The sequence below is a fragment of the Osmia bicornis genome, chromosome 5, assembly GCF_907164935.1.
Source record: "Osmia bicornis bicornis chromosome 5, iOsmBic2.1, whole genome shotgun sequence".
Lineage (NCBI taxonomy): Eukaryota > Metazoa > Arthropoda > Insecta > Hymenoptera > Megachilidae > Osmia > Osmia bicornis.
The window spans coordinates 5934772-5960710 of NC_060220.1; the positions used below are offsets into that span (position 1 = coordinate 5934772).

The 25939-nt window shown below is 41.8% G+C and overlaps 1 protein-coding gene and 1 long non-coding RNA gene across 2 annotated transcripts in view; one reads left to right on the forward strand and one right to left on the reverse strand.

The window, feature by feature from the left end:
- LOC114875379 (3-phosphoinositide-dependent protein kinase 1) overlaps positions 1–25939 on the reverse strand; it is a 313058-nt gene that overhangs the window by 91575 nt on the left and 195544 nt on the right. The window contains exon 4 of the mRNA XM_046285954.1: positions 17571–17618. Coding sequence (XP_046141910.1) covers positions 17571–17618 — 48 coding nt within the window. The remainder of the gene's footprint in view (positions 1–17570; positions 17619–25939) is intronic.
- On the forward strand, positions 5391–8107 carry LOC123987825. The gene is made up of 3 exons (XR_006829446.1): positions 5391–6214; positions 6352–6489; positions 6583–8107. It is a non-coding gene; the product is annotated as an uncharacterized LOC123987825 (long non-coding RNA).

Here is a 25939-nt window from a genome sequence, read left to right on the forward strand (position 1 = left end):
CTGCTTGTTTGTATATTATTTCCAACAAGCGCATGAAAATCACGTCGAGAGTTGATGGAAACGAAACAACGCGAAAGTGGGTTAAAATATCGCTCGGATCGACGAAAGTGAACCTTGAACGCTTTTCCTCGCGATTCCCCCAGACAATTTTCCAGTTTCGTGCAAAGTTGCGCCGCGCGTTACGTAATCCTCGGATAATTTCGTTGCTTTTCAGCGCCCCGTCGCCTTTTCCCGTGCTTTTCCAACGAATTTCCCACTCAAAGTCGCGCCACGTGTTCGAATAAATTGAATAAAGCGCGTGGCACGACGATTTTCCAGCGAATCTGGAAATTGAAAACAATAGCGATACTTACGACTCGAGAGGCTGTTAACGGGTTATCGATTAACATTTATAAAAAATGAAAAATTAGACTTGTGAAGCATGTAAATATCGCTGTAAACTGATAATAGTCAAAGGGTTAACACGATCCAACGTTCCATTGTGATTATACACGCTCGACCGGGTAAGAGAAAGTCGGCAAAGATTTTCGGCGCGTGGGAGAGAAATTAAACCGAGATCGTAGTCGACCATCGAATCACTGAATTTGCATTCTCCTTTAACGATTTCTCACCTCTTCGAGGTACCTGTGGTATCTTATTCGCGTTCTTCGATAATGCTTCCGGTACCGGTACCGCGTCCCCATGGCGGACCAAGGAATTGGAACTTACTGCGCAATCACGGCCAATTAATCGGTGACGAATCGAAAATTCAGCGATCCCTTTGTCGTCGCGAAATCCGAGGTCCGTTCATGTTAATTAAATTTAATTGATCATCGGCTTGGCGCCACGTTGCTTTCAACATGGCAGCGTATCAAAGGGAGCCGAGCAGTGCCAACAGACACGTCGTAATTTATCCTCTGACCGCGTAAGAATGCTCGACCGACAGCAAACCCATAAATTTTTGTTCGCGTTCGCGGGAACGCGATCCGAGGGAAATCGAAGCCACGGCTCGAGCAAACAGCTGCTCGCCCCGATAACGGCGCGCTTAAACGTTTCCCCGCGAAAAATTGCCCTGGAAAATTTTTATTTCTCTCGCGATTAACGAGGATTTAAGTATGATCACCGATTCACCCTCTTTCATCCCCTTTGTTTCAGCCAAGTAGACGATGATTCGTCGATCGAACGATTTCGATAAGAGAAACGGCTTTCTCTCGGCTATTTCGATCGTCGACTCGAGAAGCAGTTCGCGGAATAAGCGCCAAGAAAACGGCCGACTCGCAATGGCCTTACCTGCATTTCGATACGCAACCGTCCCTACGTGCTTAGCTAGGCTAGCTAACCGGGGATCCCGATTATTTACGTGAAGGTACGCGGATCGCTGGCAACGACGAGGCAAGCTCGACCTCCAGCAAACGACGCCGACGACCACGACGACACGACCATGTAGGTACGTGCACACCGCTCCGAATCAGCCAGTAAAAACATGGAAGTAGGCCAGATAGTCGGCGAACCAGACCCCCGTCTAGATATTGCGACGCAATAATTCACCGTAAACTTTCGACACGCTGGGACAATTTGCACCGACAGTCGCTTTACCGACTGGTACCTTTTCTTTTTCTCTTGTGTTGTTCCTCTCACTATTCAGTGATTCTAAAATTTTGAAATTCTAACACTTGTTTACAAAGCTGGTCCGGAAAAAATCCTAATTACATCTATGATTACACTTGCCATAATTAAGTGGCTCTATTCGTTGTCAAAATTTTCAGCGTCACGGAAGCAACACGAGTGCACAGAGTGCGTGGCATTGGAACGGTAAAGAGAAATAAGGTAAACGAGGCCCACGAATGTCCCGGGTTCCGTTAGAACGGGGACGATCGTTGAAATATTACGGTGGGACGTTGATGTTTGCCGCACTACTTTGCAGAGAATGCGAAACGTGGACAAGAATTTCTCATTTATGGTTCGGAAACGCCGCGGGCTAGTACAGTTACGCTGTATTGTGTAATATTGGTCGAATCGCAGGCATTCCATCGATGATTACGCCAGTTGTTCAAGCGGTGGCCACCTTTTAATAAACGAGACCAAAGCTATCAATATGCTCTTGATATCAACTTTTTCAAAGTTTCTGCACCAAAATTGTATCTTAATTATTATATCGCTATTGTGCTAATTTAAAATAGAACTTTTAATACGATGAACGCCATGGGGGGTCACCGGTGACCGGCTCCGCAAATTACAAACGCCTGAATAATTAAAAGAAAACTATTTCTATTCTTAATAATTAATCCTTTCGGTCACGAATTATTTTTTTCTTGAAAAAAACTCGATGCTTTCCTAAGCAGTTTTTTGAATAAAATTATGATTTTTCAGTGGTGTAAAATATCTTCAAGGAGATATTTGGTAAAATTTACCAAATTTAAATATACCAACCATTTATATAGTATGCTTTCATACGAGGATGGAAAGCATAAGCTATGACCGAAAGAGTTAGAGCAGTGTTTCCCAACCTGAAGCCCACGCCCTACAGGGGGGTTGGCATGGCACAAAATAAGTTGGAAAATACTGGATTAGAGTTGCAATACGTCCCATAAAAAATACCCATTATCACTGTAACGTTCAACCTATTAACAATGACCGGGATGACGAGTTAACTCTCTGTTTTGAAGACAAACGAAAAACATATGACAACGATCATTATAAACAAGGTGTAAATATTTGCATTATGTTATTCGTGTTTTAAAATAGATACCTTTTTATGTCATTTATTACGATGATGTAAAGACGATCAATAAGCATTCTCAAAAATATTTACAAGTCTTATCAGCTCGACTAGAGACAACGTTCGAATAACGACTGGCTGTGGTCATCGTCGATGATATAATCGATGTTTACCCCGATCGATTGATATCCATGATACAACAACGATGCAAAACAACCGTCTGCGACGAACGCAGTGAACGTGTCAACCGTCTATTTTCTAATGGACGAACGAAACAAAGAGCTGGAATGGAAATTATAAACACGTAGTATCCTGACGCGAGGCCGCGATGATTCCGAGCCGTCTACTGTAAGGATTATCGCGTTTAGTAACGCGTAGCTCGCGATTATTGGTTGCGCAATCCGAGTCATCGAGGCAGAGAAAAACGGAACGGGGCATAACGCGTGAATGTCAACAGTCATGGGGAAAAAGCTCGAGTTGGAAGAAAAACACGAACGGGATAAGCGGCGTCTGAAGTTCACGCGGCCATCGATCCGTCCGTCGGGTTATAATTCATTTTTCAAACGATACGTCGTTCATGTTCTGCTCGAGTTTCGAAGTTCAACCGAGAGGCTGACTCGTGCCCCAATTCTTCTACACGATTGCGGAGCATGAAACGAGGAAACAATGTCCGTAGAGATTGAAGTTCGCGAACGAGAGTAGATACGTACATCGAAATCATCAATAATAATATTCAATGAAATATGGGTCTATTATTGACAATGTATACATCGTAGTCTCGCTTACGTCGACTTTAACCCTGATGTTTTCACTCGCGCTTTCACTTGTTGACACCGACAAATAATATCTTATAATTCTTTCGAAAATTTCTTTCTCAGAAATCTGAAGAGAAATTGTTGTTCCCGTGCTTCATGGTAAGTTTGAAAAATTTTAATAAGTCGTCAGATAAAGACTGTCAGAAGAAAATTCCTCGGGGTCAGCGATCGTCTCCACGCGCCTACTATTTTTCTTAGATCCGTTCGACGTGCCTACAGCGTGCATAGATATCAATTATAGACAAACGTACAAAGTTAGAATCGCTAATCTAATGTTAGAAGCGTGTCGCGGTAACTACGTTTTATCTGTAATGTAAGCCACGCGCTTCCAAGTTTTTATGCCTTTTTTTTTGTCATTAGAATTCCACTAGCTCGTTATATGTACACTTTACTGTAAAGTGGCGATAATTAACAGAGCTAATCAAAGATGCTGTAATTTGTACCATAAAGTAGTATACCAAAATATTGTTCAACTCTCGAGGCATGATATCATCGAAAAACGAGTTTGACTTTCAGCTCCTCCAGGTATTAATTACATCAGCTCGAAGTTACACGGTTCAATGGAGTATCGAGTGCACTTCATTTCTCACATTCACCGAGCGCGTAGCATCGATCGAAAATCGAGCAACAATTTCGAGCAGTCGGCCAGGTGGGTATCTGACGGTTACGAAAGATCGTGCAACAGCGAACGGTGTATCGTCGGTGTTATCAGGGGCTCTTTCGAGGCGGGAACACGATAATCGGAGCTGTCGTGTCCGTCAACGCGAATAGTCCGTGGCACACCTATCGGCAACGGACGTGAAATATGGGCGAAAGTATTTTCTTCGAGGCGTGATCATGTAATATCACTCGCGTAACATTGTGTCGTTACGTTGGATAACCGTTCCTTTTCGAACGGCAACGAAAAATAATCGGCCACGTCAACGGCGACGCGATTTCAGGTGCGATTCGAGCCTTGCGCAACCACCTCGCCCTCCGCAACAATTAACGCGTTAATCGTGCGATTGATCGCGAGTCGCAAACACTTGAACGATCTCTTATCAAAGGGTCGAGTACAGATTGTCCAGCCGTTCGAAATTTCGACGATAGGCGTTTTCCGGCGGAACAGCGTTACCCACCGGTCGGAATCGCGACAGCAGCTGGCGTGGCACGCCGCGCCGCGTTGTCCGCCACCGTAAGCCCTTCGTGTCAGCCACGGAGAATTACTTCGGCGTGTATAAACGCGAATAGAGTGGCTCGCGAAACATTGTGAAACCCGTTGCGCTACGTTTGCCAGCATTAACGCGGGCCCCGCGGCTTAAACCCGTTGGCAATGAATTCCCGACGCTGATAGCCGCTTATGTCACGGTGAAAGCTAAACGGGTCAAAAGGCGTAATTAACGCGAACGTAATGCTGTTTACGGGAGGATACACGAGCCGTTCGTATCGCGGACTGAAACGTTGGAAAGTTTTGAAAAAAACAAACAATTCGAAATCTCTTCATTTTCACTATAGCGATGCAATAAGGTGAGAATTCAAAGAAACTCGAAATGTTTCTCAATTGTTTACTATCAAATATTTCATTCTTACAAACGCGTAGTGTAAAAGAGAAACTAGTGGAGATGTGCGAGTACTCGTAATTTACAAGCCGAGCTGAACTCGCTTCGATTGTTCGAGCCGAGTCGAGCGCTTGATTTTGCCGAATTACTCAAAATCGACGAACTGTTTGAAACAGAAGCGAGTTACTCTAATATTCGAGCTGAAAATTCATATTCAAGTAACTCGAAGTTTTACGACAGTTCGAATTTTCGAGTAGCTCGCTTTTTGTTTCAAACAGTTCGTCGATTTCGAGTAATTCGGCAAATTCGAGTACTCGAATAAATCGAGTATTCGTACACCTCTAAAGACTAGTATACCCATTCCACGATAGGTAAAATTGAAATTCAATCGTAAGCTCGGCATTACAAAACGCCTAACGCGAATCTCTTTGTTCGCCACAAAAGAATCTCACGAGTTCTACCAGAGAAAAGAGGAAATGTTGAATGGGACATGGACGCAGGCATTTGAATATCTACGTTTAACTAGGATGACAAGGCCGTGCTCGTGTCGATGACCGATAACCTTACCGATTTTCAATCGAGAATCGCGCGACAGGTGAATACAAACGGGTTGCGCCTCTTCTGCGAATAGTACACCGTAGAAATATGCAATCGGATAACGGAAGCAGGCGTACAGCAAGGTTGCTTTAAGTATTCTACTTTAATTACTACACTTCACACCACCGTGCACCATAACGTGCGATTGCTACTCTTGTTTAATTGGGCTTGATTCTACTGTGTTCTTCTTTAATCTACGATCCCCCGTGGCCGCGTGGAATCGCGAACGCTAAATTCACGGCTGCACATCCGGTTCTCGTCGCGTTCTACGAGGATTATTTCCTCCTTGAATTCCAGCAAAGAGTAGCAGTCGACTTCACAGAATCAATCTTCGAAAGACGCAATATTTTGTAAGTATAAAGGAGCAACGCAAGCTTTCGTCGCGGATATTGATTTCTAGAAACTGCAGTTGCATTACGTTACGCGATGTTGTACGGAAGCGAGCAACGTTACGTCGTATTACATTTATTCAATCAACTTCCTGCAATTAATTGAAATGAACAATTAAAACGGTTCGATCCGACGCGTGTAATGTTTTAAAATAGTTGTTTACCATCATCGAATAGGTAAGTTTTTTCATTTTTTTACGACGATCTTTGAATTTTATAAGCCGGAGTTTGATGCAATGTTATAAAAACGTACCTATAAACGTTAATCTTTGCGAGCAAACAAAAAGATCGACCTTCACCACTCCTATTTACAGGCATTCACTCTGTATCCTACGTTACGTAAGGTCAGTTACTATCAATCGAGGAAAGGGAGAGATAGCCAAAAGCAAACGGAAATGCTGGAATTGATCTGTAAACAGGAAACATGGAAAAAGATATCTTTATCGTTCGCGGTAAATTTGCCAAAAATCCTACCAGGAAGTGATTTTATTTCCAACGAACGTAATCGATTATTTTTATCCTATCCGCTTTTTTCTGTTACACAGATTTCTATGACGATCCATGCCATCATCCATTTACGGAGCACAAAACAACGAAGGTGTAGAGTGGCTTGAACGAGCTGGATCGAAAGAACTTCCTGTTAACGATGAATCGTAAGGAAAAACACGCTGCAACAAACATCCATCGTAATTCCACTAATAATAAAGCGTTGACGCGGTTCGTCGCTTATGCCGAGCGCTGATTATGGCGCTAAGACTTCTCGGAAGAAAGGCGATTGCATTCGACTGGCGGCGATGTAAATAACACGCGGTGACGCACAAGAAATTCCATAGGAGTCGCTATTTATAGGAGAGTGATATTGCAGATATCCTGGACGCAGGTACGTTAGCGACCAGGTGGTAATAGCGAAGGCCGAAAGGAATTCCCTTTACCTTCGATCAGACCGATTAAATATGCACCGGTTGCTCGTCCTGAATACCTCGGACGCCAACTGAACCGACTTCCAGGAAAATAGAGATTGTTTTCGAAAATATTCTCAAGGAAATTTTCAATTTCCTTTTTATTTATCGAAGAACACTTCTGAGTTCAAATATTTTTCAAATTTAACGATTCGACGAATACTGATACTAAAATCGGCAGAGGTGAACCAGAACTGAAATTTTAATTAATTAAGCCACTAATTAACGAATCATGCTGGTCATCGATCGCCTCTAGGCAATCGATTCGTCAATAATCGAGGGAGACTAGATTTTTCAATATCGCAAACAACAAATAATGTATTTAAAAAAAAGCAAGACGATTATGAAACATTTTCTAGATATCTCCTCGAGCGACTTACGCTCGTTCATAAGCGACGACAACGTTTTGCATGCAATGGCGTGTTTACGCCGGGCAACAACAATGTTACGGGCAAATCCTAATTACGTAACTGTGTCACGTAACTGTTTTGCCTTGCTCGACAACCAACGAACGAATACTTTCGTGGAGACGTCAAACGCTTTCTTCCTTTCCGCGCTCGAATACAACTCGTGGAAGGCGAACGAAGCGAATTCGCGGCTCGTGGTTTACACTGCTTGTAGCTTGCAAATGCACGGAACGATCCATCTTCCGTTTCGTTTAATTAGGCTTGATAATCGAACGAGATTACGAGATGTCGTGATAGTGGTAGGCTACGTTCTAATGTCCCTAATGTCCATAGCGCTGTATAATTATCCATGCTTATTAAACGGTTATGTAAAATACGAATTTACCGCCGTGGCGGCGCCAAACGCGCGGCGACGTTAGGTAAGCTGTAATCACTGAAAAACTTCGATGAGAACGCATCGTTTTTCCCGTGTATACGCTTATTACGACAAATTGCGTTCGGGGAAACACGCGAACGATAGGGGAAATCGTCTGGACGGTGATTTTCAACTTGTTCTCCGGCGACGTTTATGCGGGAGAAGGAGAAGACAAAAAGTGGGGGGCATCGTCATTTTTCCTAAGGAAGTCTACCATGCTCGGTACTGTACCTACAGTGGCTCGGAAAACTATTCGGACACTCTTCAAAACAGAATACCTTATTTAAAATTGGACCAAATGACTTGAAGTTTTTTGAGAAGTTATACAGATTAATTTAATCTGTATAACTTCTCAAAAAACTTCAAGTCATTTGGTCCAATTTTAAATAAGGTATTCTGTTTTAAAGAGTGTCCGAATACTTTTCCGAGCCACTGTAATTTAATTTTAAAAATGATACAAAGAGTGCGGATGAACAGAAATCGAATGAAATGTTTACGTCTGAATACATTCGTATAGAAAAAAAAATAATAAAGTTGGAAATTATTCACATCGGACATTTTGGACAGATCGTCCGGGCTGTATGTGTATATATATATTTATATATATACAAATTTTTTCGCGTTCGTCAGCCAGTACAGGAAGGAGTGGCTATAAATAGCGGCGTAACGTCACGCGGGAAACCGAAAAAAGGTCGTCGACTCGTTTCACGCGCGCCACTGTTCATTCATATTTATAGCGATGAATGAAAACTCCGTGCCGAGTAGTTTTGATCAAGCGACGGAAAGTCCGTCGACATCGTGCCCGTCCCTCTCTCTCCCTCTCTTTCGCCTTTTTTCCTGTTTTTGGACACCGTAAAATAAAAAAATTTTCTCTACGTGCTCTGCTGCTTGAAAACGTACGCGATTTCGCGGAATTTCAAATTAGAATTTTTTTTATAAATTTGATAAATATTAGAATCGATTCGTGAAGAAAATAGAAGGTGATCAACAATAGAAAATGAAAATACGCTAAGTTAGGTTTTTATTTTGGAAATTCGTTGGAGTGAATCTAAAGCCGTGTTACAAATGAAATGATCTTTGAAACGAGGAAATAAGATTTCTAACGTTTAATCGGAAAAATTGCCACTCTGGAAAACTGCCTCTTTCCTATCAACGACCAGTTTTCCGGCCGTCTGTTCGCTTTTTCGACGATTCTCTTCTTTCGCGATCGAAACAAGATTAGCCGCGAACAACAATTCGATACGTGACCGAAAACGTTGTTATCGTCTTCTCGATTTTACCTGCACCGTCAAAGCTCTCACGAAACTCTAGAAAACTCACGAGAGTATAAATAAACGTCGTGGCTATTTTTTCGTTTTCTTATCTTGGCCTTCTCTTTTTCCTTATGTTTTCGAGATTAAACGACAGCGTCTCGATTGCCAGAAAACACGGTTCGATGATCCACGAAAGCTGCGATAAGAAGGGAAACGAGATCAATATTGAACGAGGGCTGCATGAAAATAAGAAATAATCGCGGTGAAAAGCGGCCAGGGGATCGACGATATCGTTATCTAACCCTTCCAGTTCACAAATCTGGGGAAAAGCAACGCCGCTATGGCTCACTTCCTGAAGATAATGCACGCACCGCGCCAGGTGAAATAAGCTCGATTATTCGCACGCCACGACTTGACTGACAACGAATGCCTGTCAATTTTCATTTTCTCAAAACTGAAAATTTCGAGAAACTTCAATCGCGAATTATGAGTCGATTTGCATTAAAATCAAGCAACGAGTGATACTTGTCCTTCGAGTGCAAATGGTTAAAATATTCGCATAATCTTAATAAAATTTTTTTTACGCCATACAAACAACGCACCAAGTTCTATTTCTATTAGCAATAAAATTGGAAATGATCTTGAAGATTTACATTGTTTCCATGGACCTTGGGAGGCGTCTATGAAAAATGAGCAATGAGCGTAATTGAAAAGAATAAGGGAAATAAACGATACGAAAACGTTGACCGGCGAGCTTTTCGCGGGATTTTCGAGGAGCACACCGGTGTTTCACAGCTCGCTTCCTGAAGATAATGTACACAAGCCGGGTCTGAAACGGGGTCAACCGTTTGCGCATAACGCCTAATGGAAACGAGTACACGGTGGTCGGCTGAATGACACGCACCGCGTGTCAAGGCTTTTTCGCGTCATTTATTGCACGCCACGGTTCGCGAAGTTAATTAAACTTCACCCTAATGATACGTAATATATATAATTAACGGCGTACAAGCCGTGTTCGTGTACCGGCGATTTATTGTACACGTGCCGCGCGAAAAATTTGCTCGATCAAATAATGCACCAACCACGAGTCTACGCGTCTGTTTATTTCTCTTTCATTTTGGTTACTGTATCTGATAAAGTTGTCAAATAAATAAAATAAATTAAATTTATTTTTATTTCACCCTTATCTTACACCGTTCGGCACCCAATATTAACCCTCCGATGGCGGACCATGGAGAGAGCCACAATTTTCATATTCTAAATTTGGCACTGTTCTTTTAAAATTATTCCTCCAATAACTGAAATGATTTCACACCATCCCACAGTAGATATTAATTAAACCGAAGGAATGAAACTTATTAAACAAGTAAATAAATAACATTTTTTTCTTTGTTTTAATGACTGCAATATGCAATTAAGGATTTTCGCTGGTTTTTTTTTCTTTTTTCTTTCTTGAACGCTCGATATCAATGTAAATGTTCTCACACCATTTTGCGGTATTATGCCGAAGGACTCGAACCAGTCGAATAAACAAGTGAATAAATAACATTTTACCTTTATTTAGATGCATATAATATTCATTTACAGTTTCGCATTACTTTTCCCCGGATGCCAATTACCGATAAAAATGTTACCGTATCAGAACTTTCACAGCGATAATTATACCGAAGGACACGAGCGTTTTAAATATAGCCAGCAAATAAACGTATAAATAATTTTGTTTATAAATGGAATGTTATCGGCGTTTAAATTTTCCTAGTGCGGATTAAAACTAACGGTGTATTTGATGCGCGTGTAATCATTTGACGGTGTCGGACAAGGTACCTACACATAAATGAATCCCTTTTGCGACTCACTTAGCGTTACGAGTATGTTATTTCGTCGTTCGCGAACGATTATCTAATGCGCTCATTATTTAACATAAATTGTGATAAGTCGACCGGCAATTTACCGTTTCTAAGGAAAACGATTGAACGTTAGGTGGATCGTGGTTACGCAACAATTAAACTGCGTGGAAATCGTCGGAAAACGCGAATCAAGGGGAACAAATGAATTGTGAATCGAAACCCCCTCGTTGACACGTAACGGGGAGTCCTTCGAGCAACAAGCGTCTATGAAATTATTGACATTGAGCATAGAACGGATCGAAATAGTCGGCAAGGACAACCTCTGAAGCGGAAATTCTCTTACGAAACAGTGAATTTCTTGTGGAACGCAAGAATTCTGTTACGCGATTCCGTACGAAGCTGCGTAGTAAGTTTCGAATCGGAAACAATAATTTCCGTGCTGATGTAACCGTTTCGGTGAGCGAATAATGAAATAAACATCGTCTTTGTACATTCGAACGTTCGAACGGACGTCTTCTTTTCCTTTTCTTTCCAATTTACACGAACCCTTTTCTCGATCGATCAATTGAGAACGATCCGTGAATCGATCCTCGTAGTCGATGATTTTCCTCGAAGAAATGAAAGAAAATAAATTCTGGAATTTCTTAGCGTTTCTATGTAGTCAGCTGATTAAGAAAATGAAAAGACATTCTTCTTCTTTTATCTGTGTCTCTCGCTAGAACAGGGGGTGTCTCGTTATCGCTCCAGCCGAGTGGCACAATTTTCCAAAGTTTTTGCCATGGCGCCGAACGCGACCCCGTAAATTGTTCTGCGAAAGGAAAAACAATCTGGCGGGAAACGGAGTTTCCCTTTCGTCTGGCTGGGAATTCAGTTAGATGGTCCTTCGGTTCGAAGACAAGAGGATTGGTCAGTTGGCTGTGTTCGATAGAGTTGCCTCGCGGTGTCCCTAGGGAGGACCAGGTCTCGTCCAGTTCCTCGGTAATTACACCGGGAGATTTGCTCCTTTTTGAAGTTGGCACGCCTGCGGAATAAGTTTACCGGCTGGAAAGTCAACCCGACGCGCCTCCTTCGTCGTTGATTAAGCCTCCTGAGATTAGCTTCCTGATGGAGCTGGAATTATCTTATCCCGGACTTCCATTATCCTCGGCGACCAATGGGAGAGGATCGGGACAGTAGGGAATTTTGCTTAGGTGTTTCTTCTTCGACTCGTCTTCGCTTTGAGAACAAAGTCATCGAATTCGTGCGATCTTCTCTCGCGGAAACGTCGAACAGGAAAAGGAAGGCTCGAAGAAGCGATTATAATCGATTCTCCTTGAAGCTGTCGACCATCGATTAATATCTCTTTACTTGCTTCGCTGATTCCAACATAGTAACTTCATCTACCCCATGATTTTCATGGAAAATTAATATTAGACACGGTGCACGCGCGGTTCCCGCGTATGAAAGACACGCGTGAATCATTGATTCTGATCTCTTCAAGACAAACAGACACAGCGGGTAATTGACGAGGTGACGACAGTACAGCAATTAAAGGAACACGCTCGCCACTTCCGTCCTGTAATTGCTCGGTTTGCTTTCGTCCTTCCAACAAGTTTGATCGACTATCGTAGTTAAAAGTGTGAGGATTGCAAACAACGGAAACATAAGAGAAGCGAATTTCACTCGACGCAAATATGGTCCCGTTAAAAATTTACATTATCCGGTAGAGATACCTAATACCGAATACGTGAAAGTTTGCGTAACTTAACAACCTTTGTATAACTCGGCTACGCTGGACGTCTCTGCGATTTTCTTCGCGATTGTTATAAAATAATTTTTATGAAATAGGAAATTAAATTCAAATTGGGGCTCTCTCCATGGCCCGCCGTTCGGGGGTTAATTTTCTATATTTTATCCTCCTTTATTTCTAAATAAACAGTTCAATTATCGTAATTGTTCCAAAACTGTTGCCATGAAAATTTCACGCCTTAATATGCAGAAACACCTTGGAATTGACGCAACACGCTCGACGACCAATACCGCCCGACGCGACGTTTCTCGAATTATATGCTCGCGTCACTGTCGTTCTTTCCACGAGGTAGCAAGGTGCTGTTTGAATTTTCATCGAAAATTCTGTGATCGTTTCCGATCAGATATACAAACAATAAGGAAGGAAAAAAGCGAAGAAGAAGACCTTTGGAAGAGTAAAACGGGAAGAGCGCTTCCTGTTCCCCTATCGTGTCCCACGACCGTGACTCGGTGACATTGTTCGTTATTGCTTGAAATCTTTCGAGAGGAAAAAGAAGAAAAAGGTGAGCTAGAGGGGAGGAACGGAGCTGGTAGTTTCATCGATGAGATAGCAGAATTTTTCCAGGTGACCCTCGACGAAATTTTCGATGCTCCTTCTCAACGAAAACCGATCCATCGAGAAAACGTCGTAGAAAGACGGTAAAAGTCCAAATCGATCGTACACGACCGGCATACGGGCATTAGCATAATCCAATGACTCGAGAATACATTGGTGATTTCCTCTAGCGGCTCAATCACGGAAACGTTTGACGTGCTTGAATAATGAAAGGTACAATATTGACAGCTTCTACGGCGAATCGTTTAATTATTCAAACTTGACTCGTTTCACGGAGATACTTGCGTTTTTATTATTTAACAAATATTGAACAAGGACGTTTTCGTGGGAAACAATCATAGAAACGTGTTCTAAGGAACCTTGTACGTTTGATTTAAGAAACATATGTTCGATGAAAAATGTAAGGATCTCATCTAATAATAATTGAAGGTAATATGTGGTAAAATATTCCAAAATAATAAATATTCATTTTCCTTTAAAAGTCATTGACGTAAATAAGATATTTTTCTGGGATCAACAACGGTTATAGAATCTTAGAATGTTTGGACTTTTGGATTTTAGAATCATAGAACAGTGTGGGCAGCCTACATTTTTGGAGGGGCCAAGTTCATCCTGATCCCTACCTAGTTACGCCACTATTAAAAGCACAGATCACGTCTATCACTATGAATTATATAATTTCATCACGTTGTTTGAATCTTCGCAATAACCATAAACTCTAGACATCTCGGGTAACGTCGTAAAATCTAACGTTGAATACATTTATCGAAGATGTTGGTAACCCTCCCTTAGCATGTCCAGCCGGTTTTACGCCGTTTTCACAGCCCGTTGCTATTTTAATCGTTCGTCCTCCTGTCGAGATGAAATCGAGATCTCGGTTCGTCGCAAAACCGAGAAACCTTGTTACACAACTGTCCCCGTGTTCTAGAACGTCTCACTTTCTTTGCATCGTATTTCACCCCTCGAATGACGATCGGTATTATTTCGGGGTGGTTACAACGAATAACAGGAGCATACTATTCCTGGAAATTTTGGAGAATCGACGTATAAAAGTACGCAAATTACTTTTTTCGTAGCAATAAGTAAAGATTTTTGTGTAATTTCACTGAAATTTTGACCTATTTTTCTTTCTACGCTGCCCCGATCGCAACTGAATTCGATTTTAGATTCCTCGTATTTACACACTTGATCGTTTATCTAACATGGCAAAAAAGCTTTACCTTTATTTTTATTAAAGGCACACGTCGAGAAAGCAGGTGTTGTATCGAAAAAAAGTAGCGTGGAAACGGAACAACTCGAGCTAATGAAAATCTGTTTTTCCTCCACCCTAATGGTATAGCCATTAAAACTGACGTAAAATCAAGAATAAACCTCCTTTCTAACCAGTGTTTTAAGTAATTTGTTTTCAACATGGCTGCAAATTCTTATGAAATTGTTGAAACTATAGAAAATTCGAATTTCTTCGAATTTTTATCAAAAACGATTGCCAGTCTATAAAAGATTTTCCAAACAAGAGCAACAAGTCAAAGACTCGAAACAGCTTCTCGAAGCAGGCTTCTACAGAAGGGAATATACAGCCAGGTTATTAGGGGTTCGAACTCGCAGCACTTACGTCACGTATCTTTGTTTGCACTTACCCCTTGTGTTCCCGATCGAACCGAGCTGGAGCTCGTTCGCGTCGAGAAAGAAGACCGAGTAACCGAGGAAAAGGTAAACCAGACAATTTACACGAGTAAACGATCGTGTACACGCCTGCATGTTGCAGATAAGTTACATTCGTAGTCGTTACCTTGCATTTTCCATCCTCCACCACCACCTTCTCTTTCTCTTCACCTCTCTCGCTGTAGCACCCTTTGACGCGACGAGGGGATGAAATTCGATCGAGAATGTTTATTTTCGTAAAATTTGAAAATTTCCATTTGGAAACAGAGAGAAATTGAAATCATCCACCCAGATTTCTAAGGGTCAGATTAAATTTCTCGAAACAGGTCACGCAAAGAAATTTCTATTTTCTGCTTTTCCTTCCCAGACCATTTTAGGCTTGGCTGACTGGCAGACCTGTCTGTCATAGCCGAGCGAGATGTTGAAGAAACGCGCAGGGGGTTGAAATACGAGAAACGTATCGCGTCCCCGTATCCCCGTCGCGGTTCCACGTGGCTGAAAGAGAAGTTGCAAGCGGAGAGGCAGGGCTCTGTGCACGAAGCGTAAAGGGAGCCGGTCCCGGTGCAACAAGTACGCAATTCAGGAAAGTTGCGCCGCGTCGATAAGGCAATTATTCGGTTGCGCCGCCTCCGGAGAACAATGCCTTTTGTCGGATGAGGCAACAACGGGGTTATGGAAGACGCAACGCCCCGGAGAAGGGAACGTCTTTATGCAGCCAGACACCTGTATCGAGGAGAGCTTTACTCAATGGGAACGCTATTTGTCGTCGACTTTGCTACGCGTCTTCTCTTATAGTTAACACTGATTTTTGTCCCGCTACTAAAGCGTCGGAATTGAATTCGTCTCCATTCTAGTCGACCAAGTTTCGTCATTCGTCGACGAGCATTCTGTCGACGAACTTTTCGATAGAAATAGGATCCAAGTTTGACGCGAATACGTTTGAATCTGACTCGATAGAGTCGTTCAAACTTTTGGATACCCGCACACCCTTAGTACTCTTAATTGTAATGTTTTTTTTTATAAATATAATTCCAAGAAATCTGACCGATATTTAATAGTTTGGCTTTGATGAAAATCGCGTCAATAAACGTGGGCGGATAAGGGGCTCAGAAATTGAGGTCACAATCGTAAAAATTCATTGGTACCGCCTGTTCTGTTAAGAGGCAACGATAATATCCGAAAATTTATTACAGCCTCGTGTCAGGTTTGTCGAACGTCAACTTGGAAACGATTCGATTTCAGATTCGAACGAACTTTTGCCTCTTCGATACTCCAATAATCTCTCTTTATCTCTCTGTTTCCTTTTTTCTTTCGACAAAGTTTTCGATGCTGGATTTATCGTGGGTGAATCACGCTCGATACACGATTTTATCGACGATAAGTGCCGACAGAAAACTAGAAGTTTAACCTTCGGCTATCGTGAAAGCTTCTCCTCCAGAGCGCGATTAAGCTTGTTTACAAATGACGCGACGATGAACAACCGAATTTCGCGGATACGGTTTATCGGTAATATATATATATCGCACTCGCTATAATTAGAAAGGAAATTAATAGACGGGTTTATTGATCGCTGCTTTTGCATGACGAATATTCCAAAATACTTCTCGCTCGTGTCAGATATAAACACCGCGGATCATTTCACTGGTGTTTAATTGAAAAACAAGAAAACAACACAGCTGTTGAAATATGCGTGGGTTATCGAAATGTGTACACTCCGATCGCGACCTCGTAATTAGGAGGAAAACAAAGAGCTTTGAAAAAATATTGCGTGAGACATGCTTTCAAAATAACTCCTGTGTATCATTTTTGAGAAGACGTTTAGGTAAGCAAACAGGAAAACAATTTCAAAATTTATGCATCTTCGCGACCAACTGTTTCGTCACAAATAACAGAAATTTTCCTCGTGCAAAAGATATGCACGCTCTGTTGCATTTAAAAACATTGTAAATGGATCGCAATAAATATGGACGGTGAAGTTTCAAAGTCGTAAAACGAAATAAATAAATAAATGATTTAACCCTGCGCGATTCAATGTCGAGACGTTGAAGTTTTATTCGATGAACATTTATAAACTCTTTTTCACCGCGAATAGTTAAAGTTAATTTTCACTAATAAAGAAAAATGCAAAACAACTGATGAAAATGAAGCAAGTTGGTTGGACATGGATTTCGCCGGAATCACGAAGCGAGATCAGAGAGATCGAGGAACGACGTTACCCCTGTCTCCTGTCGAATTACTAGAAATTCGTCTTCTCACCGGCACGTACATTCATTTCGTGTTTTTCTAGCAGTCGCGTTTTTCAACATCGACGTCTGCTTAAATAAGAAGAGCACCTTTGCTTCGATGAACGTGACCGTCGCTTTCAACCCCCTTTGTCTATCCCGATTCTCGATACTCGCTCGTCACTCCTCGAACGATAAAAGAACAAGAAACGTTCGTCTGAACCCTCGAACAGCGGACCATGGAGAGAGCGATAATTTCAATTTAATTTCGTTTTTCCTATTACTTTAATTTTTAAAATTTTAGATTGTCGTTTTAAAATAATTAACTTCAGATTAATATCCTTGTATGTGTTTTGTAAAGGGTCACGATTGACCGAAATCCCGCTGTTCAAGGGTTAAATAAATTATTCTTACTTCTACTTACAGTTACAGGATTGCAGGCTACGTTGGAATCACTCTCCGTCTCGGTATCCTGAAAAAAGAACAGGGAAATATGTACATAGTAAAGTGTCGATGAATTTGTATATTTGTGTAAGAGGAATTAAAATTTCGATTTTTCTTTTTATTTGAAGTACACAGCAGACGTCGGACGTCATACCGTAGTGCGTGCAAATAAGGATCGGTCGGACGCAAGCGCGTCGCGGCGCAATTCGACGCAACCGAAAGACGTAACGCGACGCAAAAGCACGCTGCCGAGCATCGGGGATGTATTTTCGGTGCGAACGTGTGGGCAGATAATAAGGCGCGGCAACGCGCAATAAACGGATTTACGGTGATTCGAGGAAAGCTAGGATTTCGCTCGACCAACGCCGTTCTCGCGGTTTCCGAAATTCGTTTCTTCGCATTTCCAACCACCACCGGCTCAATTGGAAATTAATTTTCCTTTTTCCCCAGACTTGATTTGGTGTTGGCGAAATTTATTTCAAATTAAAGCTGCGACTTAGGATTACCTTTATTTAAAATGAACAAAAAACCTTGCACTATCCTAGGACCTCGAAACTAATTATAACATTCTACGTTTAACATCGGGTTTGAAGTGAAAACTAAAGGTTGTCTAAAAATTCCTTCCGTGTTTACCTGTCCTCCGCCATGTGGCCTTCGTAAATCACGATGTAGGGAGTAGTTTCTCGGAAAAAATCGGCGAATTCGAGATCGCGTAAATCACACGGTGGCTCTCCACGATGGACGACTCTTAAAAAGCTTGACCCCGTTGCTCGAGAGTCGTTAGATTTTCCAGGAACGAATGATTCGGGGAAAGAAAACACAACCGTGTGTATTTTCAGCGGATTTCAAACTTCCTTCTCAAACGCGTTGACTGCTACCGTGCATCGAATTTCAAATAATCGAATAATTGAAAGATTCAATAGAAAAATACCTCATTTGCATATAACGCAATATAAAGATTTCCTATGATTCTTTATTCTTGATTTGTTTGCAATTGAACTTTGAAGAAATGTTCGTTTAATCGGTATTGGCATCGTTTTTTGTTCTCTTGAAGAAACATCGTTATAAAAGTTTCTTTCTTTCGGACAGAAATTTCCCAATTATGACGGAGAAGAGTATTGTAGAATCATTATGTTCTACGATCAACTTCAACTTCAACGATGCAGCTCCCCATACTTTGGTTTGAAGTAGAAAACTTATCGATAAGATTGATTTATCGTCTGACCGTTGTTTCATCGTCTGCTTGCAGACGGAACGCTAACGATTTCATCGAAAATCGATGCAGCTCGTTTGAAAGTTCGATTTAATGGTAGATTCGAGGATCTTCCGTGAACGGGTTAGCTGACGAAAAATCATCGCTTTCACCGTGCTCGCCTTTTGCAAATTGCAAAATGAACGGCAATTTTCTCCGCTCGAGGAGGAATAAATCTATCGTCGGTGGCCACGTTCGATCAGATAATACGGAACAATAATTAATTTCGTTGCAATCGGATCTACGACGCATCGAGCATCGTTTCTCTCCGCGAGGATTTATTTGCATAAAGAGAAACCAGTTGCGAAAGATAATGCTCTCGGATGTTACGTTTAGAAATCGCATCGTGCGCCAACCTTTGCACGAAACGTATCCTTTGTTTGAAACTGACAATTGTAGCAAATTAATGCTAAGAAATTTAGCTGAGCCTCGAATGTATACGAATCCATCGTTCAACTGGGCGACGTCCGCATACCGTTCGATGCAGAGTGCAGGCACGTAAATAAACAGTAAATCATACCCGTTGTTGACCGGCTAATAAAGAATTTTATATTTCCTATATGGATACGGTGGAAATAAAGATGGAGGCCGTAGGATCAGGATAATCGGATGAAGCAGTCTGGCAGTGCTCGCAGGCCGACGGGGACGTGATGGATGAAAGGTGTTCCAGTTATGTGGATTCCGTTGCACGGGATGATGAATGAACCGCAGCAGCCTGAGGCGGTCGAATTTCAGCGTCAAGCGACGAGCAAGGAGAACGGCCAGACAACGAATGTCGACGAGATTTCCGGCACAGGCCAGACAGACTGCTTATTAAGAGATATTTAAATCCTTTCTTGCCAGCCATCCTTTACTTATCATCTTAAGCGTTATCGATTACGATACCTTCAGTTTCGGCTGCCGTCTCATTGAGAAATACTTGTCGAATATACAATTTTTCGATCAAATATTTCATTAACATTTATCCTCGTTCGACTGAAACATTATCAAACAAGTTGCGCAATCGTGATACGTAGTTGCCGACCGATCGCTCTTCAATTAAACGCATCACAGGGTGCCTTTGATCGTAAAGCTATAATTCTAATTATAAGGAGCAATGAAACACGAGGAGGGTCAGAAAGAAAAGGCAAACGAAGCTCATTAATTTATAATTGGACGAATCGAAAACTTTGATGTCGCAGAGTCTTGGAATCGACATCACCTAATTTAGTTCACTCGAACGCCTCGCGTCGAATCCTAGCCTCTTCGAGCTTCCAAGAAATTAATACAATCATCCATCCAACCTTCGTTACGACATTTCCACCCTGTTTATTCGTGTCCGCGCATCGATCATCGATGAATCAACCGTATTGCGACTTATAAACTGCCAGTCTACTCCGATTCTTTAGCAACCCTTATGCCTTAGAGGTTAACTAAGAATAATTCACGGTGTAAACGAAGGCGCGATAAAGTTTCTGCTTTCGCAGAGGCTCGCTTCGAGTTGAGTCGGAAATTATTGCCGGAAATTCGGCATCGGCTCGACAGATTGGCTACTCACGAGACTTAGCATAGCTGAGGTGTGCTACAAGCTGAGGAACACGTCGCCGCGTCCCGCTAAGGTTTCACTATTATTGGCTAACCGATAGGTTACCGTGTCAATCTGTCTAGACTGACGCGTGTCGCGTGATCGATAGCCAACCCCTCGACGTGCTTTCGATCACCTTCTCCTTTCGAGGGAGGAAAGAAAAACGCGGAACCGGAGAACGCCGCGTAATACCTCCGGGAAGAGTCGTAATTGCGACGGGATTTTTCCACCTGCTGCCGCGTTGGCAAAGGAAAATAATTGGTCGAGCATTTTTATAGGATTGAAATAAAGAGTAAACAGAAATGATTAAAAATCGAAATCTGTGATATCGGCGAAATATATTTCTGACAGTTTAATCGAGAGAATGAGTTTTGGATGACGGTAATTCGGGGGATTCGCGTCTCCTTAAATGACACGTATTATATAAACATACGTTGGCGCGACAAAGTAAAAAGTTAATGGAAGATAATGGAAGCCTGTCAGAGTGCGAGCCGTGGTGAAATATAGAAACTTTCGACGGAGGATTTCTACCAAGGTACATATTTCGGATCGCGGCATCGGTTCATTTCCGATCTTTCCCTGACAAGGCGGGAAAATATGTATTCCGCTCGATAAAGTGGAAAAGTTTATCGACAGATAGTCGAGCTGAACGAGAGATTGAAAAAATATTTAACTGGCCGAACGCGAGGTGATAAGTTTAAATACCGCCGGGTATACTATTCAAACAGCAGAGACCACGAGTCTCGGAGGCGCAAATGCCTCGTTAAACATTTTCGACAGGCCCGCTATCGGGCCGTTTAATGTACCCAAATATTTTAGGCACACTTAAGCGTGCCCAAAATATCCGGCATCGAAACGCGCGTACCTTTCAATCGATATTCAGGAATATTTAAAAAAAAAAGAGAGAGAAAAAGAAAAGCAGTGAAGTGAAAGCGCGCGAGTACAAATTTCAACCAATTTCAGTCTTCTAGGTTCTTACGAATCTTGAGGAGGTCGTGAACTCAGGGTTTTTGTAATCGCGAGGCATACGTTGTTCCAGTAGGAATGATGCAATTCATAAATATTCCCAGATGATTGGCATCCTCTGGATCCGCTTTCTCCCCCTCTGGTCGGGCTGGTTGTCCGGGAAGCGCTTAAGAGATTAAACCGGACGGTTCAAAGTTCTTGTCTCTCGTGTAAACACTTTAATGGAGGCCAGGAACGGGTGTGCACCTGTTGCTCCGGCCACGGCCGAAAAATATTTCGAGCTCACCGGCTATCCTGGCCGACGCCAGCGTCGAGGCGTCTCGTTTGCTTTTTTTGCCCTCCGTTCGAGGGGCGAAGATACATTAACGCGCGTCGGTTACCACTGCGAAAATAACCGTCTCTTCAACGACATTGGAAATAGATGAATAGAAACGAACGTCATACTCGGGGATTCTTTGCTAAATGATGAAAAAGAAAGATTTGTATTTGTACTACAAGTTAAAATAGAATCGTAACGAACTTGGTTGCTAACTCGCTACAAAGAGAAAACTGTGAAAGCGACTTCAAAGACGTACTCGCAGACTGTTTTATCCTAATTTCAGTTATTTTAAACTAAATAATTTGAGCATGTAACTGAAACGACAACGTGTCAACGGTAACAGGTGCGGCTTCCACTTCTGGGAAGCGTGCCATTATCGCGTGTCTACATTGTAGCTAATGAAATAGGTAGATAATTACTCATATAAGTAAGACTCGGGTGATAAATGTGCAGTTTATCGTTGCGTCATCTGCATTGTTTGTCGTCGGACAATAATATTGCCGCACGTGTCCGCGATGTTTCCACTGCGGCTTCGATCGACGCCAGAGTGATTTACGATTCGCCGCGTGGATCGCGGTCCCGCAAAAATCAATGTAAATTACCTGTCGTGGTAAAAAGTGGCTGTCGCGGATCGTGTCTATAAATAAGTGAGAATTGTTCGTTTGCATAATTCTCGAGTTTGCGAGTTCCTCGCGGTGTACACCTGCGTTCGAATCTTTCCTCGTCGTTACTTTAAATATCCATACAGACAAGATTTCGCGAACAGGATGTACAGGAGTTTAATAGCCGACGAATTTACGGACCGAAAATCCTCGGAGGATCTCCTTTTCGAAAAAACGATCGACGATGAATTATTTACGATTCGAGACGGGCTAACATTCGAATCACCCGATAACGAGTTCCTTTTACAAAGTAGCAGAGATCTTCTCCCAAGATCTCTTTTGCATTACAAACAATTTTCTTATCTACGAAAGCGAACGCCGGGAGAGATCGCTCGTTCGCGAAATCAAACGAGCGTCCGTGAATTTTATTGGTACGCTGATGCTGGGATTTTTGGGATCGCAGAGACAGTTTCGAAAATAAATTATTCGAAATGCGTATACATGATTCGATTCAAGAATGTATGAATTACTTCGAATTAATCCTCTGTAATCGAAATTTTCAATATATGCGAAAATAAATAAATGACGAATCGTGAATATTATCGAAAAAAAGAAACGAAGAATCAGGGAATCTTGTAATCCGACAGTCTCGAGTCTCGCAATAAGTCTAATTGCTTCAATTAATCACCGCCACCATACGCGACAATTTCGTCCGCGAAACACAAGGTCCGGTAATTTCGACTTGGTTACGTGTCCCGTGGACAGCGCAAACATTGAAATTAGCGAGAAATCGCAGGGGAAATTAATTTCGTCGTAGCCTGTTGTCACGTTCTCGAGGCCTCTCGATAAATACATCGGCTAACAGAAACAACAAACGCGTTATCGATGCGAGATATCGCGCGGCCAGGATCGTCACGAAAAACCGACGCGTTTCGATCAGATAAGATCTTTATTGTTTGAAAATCGCACGGTGCACTTTGCCCGATCAACATCGTTCATCTTGATCCTAGAACGCAACTCATTAAACGCAAAATTAATCCTTACGTACGGAATATTTCGAAAAGATGCCGATATCGATGACTTTCAGAATTCCCTGCTTCCTGTGTATGTCATTATTCTCTCTAAGGAAATCTACGAACTGTACGCGCGAGGCGAGTTGCAGTATGCATAATTTATTCAAACATTCGTGAAACAAACCCGAGGTTGTTTGTTTTCGAAGGAACATTTTTTCCATTGACGTTTCTTCACGTCAATGCTTCCAACACCAAGAAAGTATGGGAGAGTGTGACGCACGGATCACAAGCGTCAATGGAATGTAATTATTCACGATTAGCTGTATCATTATCCTTTCGACAACAAAATTTTCCAGCAGCTCCGCCAGACACCGCGAACGGAAGCTCTTCACCCATCAAAGCCGATTTCGGACCCGTGGATTAATGGATAGACGAATTGTTTGGAACCCCATGAATAACACCTCGCGAGCAACATACCGATCCAAAATTATCTAATTTTATGTCATCGAATCCATATCAGGCTTTCTATATTTCAAAATTTATTCTAATCGATGCAATCCAATGATTCTTCTTTGAACCTTTGGATGACATCCGTTAGAAGGCTTCCGGAAGTTCGATCTAATCGATCGATGGATAGTTCTAGAATTCAACAGAATGTATTATTTATGAATCGTGTTAACGTATCAATTAGAAACGAATTCCTTGATAATATATGCAAAGATATTCGCGACCGAAGTTGGTCATGCTTCTGCCGCGCAACATTCCTGCATAATGGAATCCAGAAAAGCAGAACCAATTGAAATGTATTATATAACACATAGAACTGGAATTCGGAGCGTAATAAGTAGCACGTTGCTACGCGGTCGTTGAATCGGTGAATTAACGAGGAATAATCGAGAAACGGACTTGCAAACGTTCTCAAATGGCATGCAATTTTATAACGAGGAAAATATTTGAAAGCTACCCTTAACGGATCGTTAATTCGATACCGCAATGTTTTCTGTATTCTGTTATTAACAAAATTACTTAACTATTTAGTGTTTTATTAACACACTGATCACTGAATATTTGCAATCTTAAATGAAGCGAATAATCGTGTTGTAATAGGTAGCGAAATGAAATTCCGAACGAGGTTCGAAGCAGGTTCTTCGAGCTATCTTTTCGCCAAACATTTCTAAATGTTTTCACTGATAGTATTGTCGTACTGACACGTTCGATCGTCGATCTTTGATGATATTTACGATACCACTGACTGATGACGCAAATTTTAACGCGCCTGATGTTTTGTTAATACAGATAACGAGATAATTGATCGCAGATCTCCGTCTCAAAATAAAATAAAAAAATAAACAATTTACAATTCACCAGGAAGTACAATTGTCTTCTGCAATTTCGATTTTAGTCTTTCTCGCGACGTTATAAAATAATTCAGTTAACTGGTTGGTAACGCCATGCAACTCGAGTTTTAAAAGCCATGAAAAATAAGTTGCGACAAGAAAATTGTGCAATCTTATGATTATGTAAATACAAGGACAGCAGGGTAGACATACAACGCCTCTCAGTCGCTCTCGTTATCAGTTTTACTTTCGTGTCACTTTCTTGTACATTGCAGCAATGTGCACCGAGTTGCTCGGTTAGGAAAAATTGAACAACCGAGAGTCTGTCTGTAGATGGTGAAAGGTTGAAAGGCTATTAATAAAGTTGACTATAAGTAGGTGGACGCAGAAGAAGGCATAAGCGTCTGAAGGCAAGGACGTTTCTATCTGAGGAACTTGGCTGACGAAGAAAAGGTCGTCGCCGACCTTCTGGACGGATTCTTGGCATTTATAGAAAAGCGTAGTACAAGGAGCGATTTGGCAAAGAGGAAAATTTCTAAGTTCCTATATCCTCTCCTTGGTGAAGCAAATATTAGGAACCCTAAGTTCCAGAGTTAAAAGCTTAAATACCGTGTGTCGCCGACCTTTCGGATGGATGTATAGGTAATAGCTAGAAGTTAAATTGTCAAGTAAATAATTTTCCAAGTTTCTATATTGTCAGATCTTCGAAATCCACGGTCTATTACCCGAAGTTTGACAGCTCTTAATGTAAGCTTTCGAAATTACTAGAAGTCAACAGAGTTTAGATAACGATCGAGTGTGATATCGAGTCGAACATCCGGTCCTAAGTTCGTTCGGATCGGAGGGAATCCGATCGAGCTGTCAGAATCCGATCGCATTTGCATACAATTGGGCGTTATCCGGCTAATTTCCATACCGCGTCGCCCTATCATCGCCCAACGTGTTAATGACTGATCGACGCTCTCGAGGAAACTTGTCCACATTCCATTAAACTGTTTTCATTCAGCTTGTTCCGGTCTCGGGGAAATATTTCCTCGTCGAATAAAACGGATCATAATTTTCGATGAGTTACAGTTTATGGCACTCGTTTTCCCATTCATTTTTCCAAAGTTCATTCGTGATGTAACGGTGCATCGATGAATACAATAAGGAAGTTGCAAAGAGCAAGAAATTTATCTTCACGCTTCGCGAAGAATGCAGAGATCGCTTTCACGACGATCAGTCGAAGCGTGAATTTTCAAGCGGACAAAGGACATTATTGTTTGGCAATTAAGGATAGAAATCTGGTGAAATGCG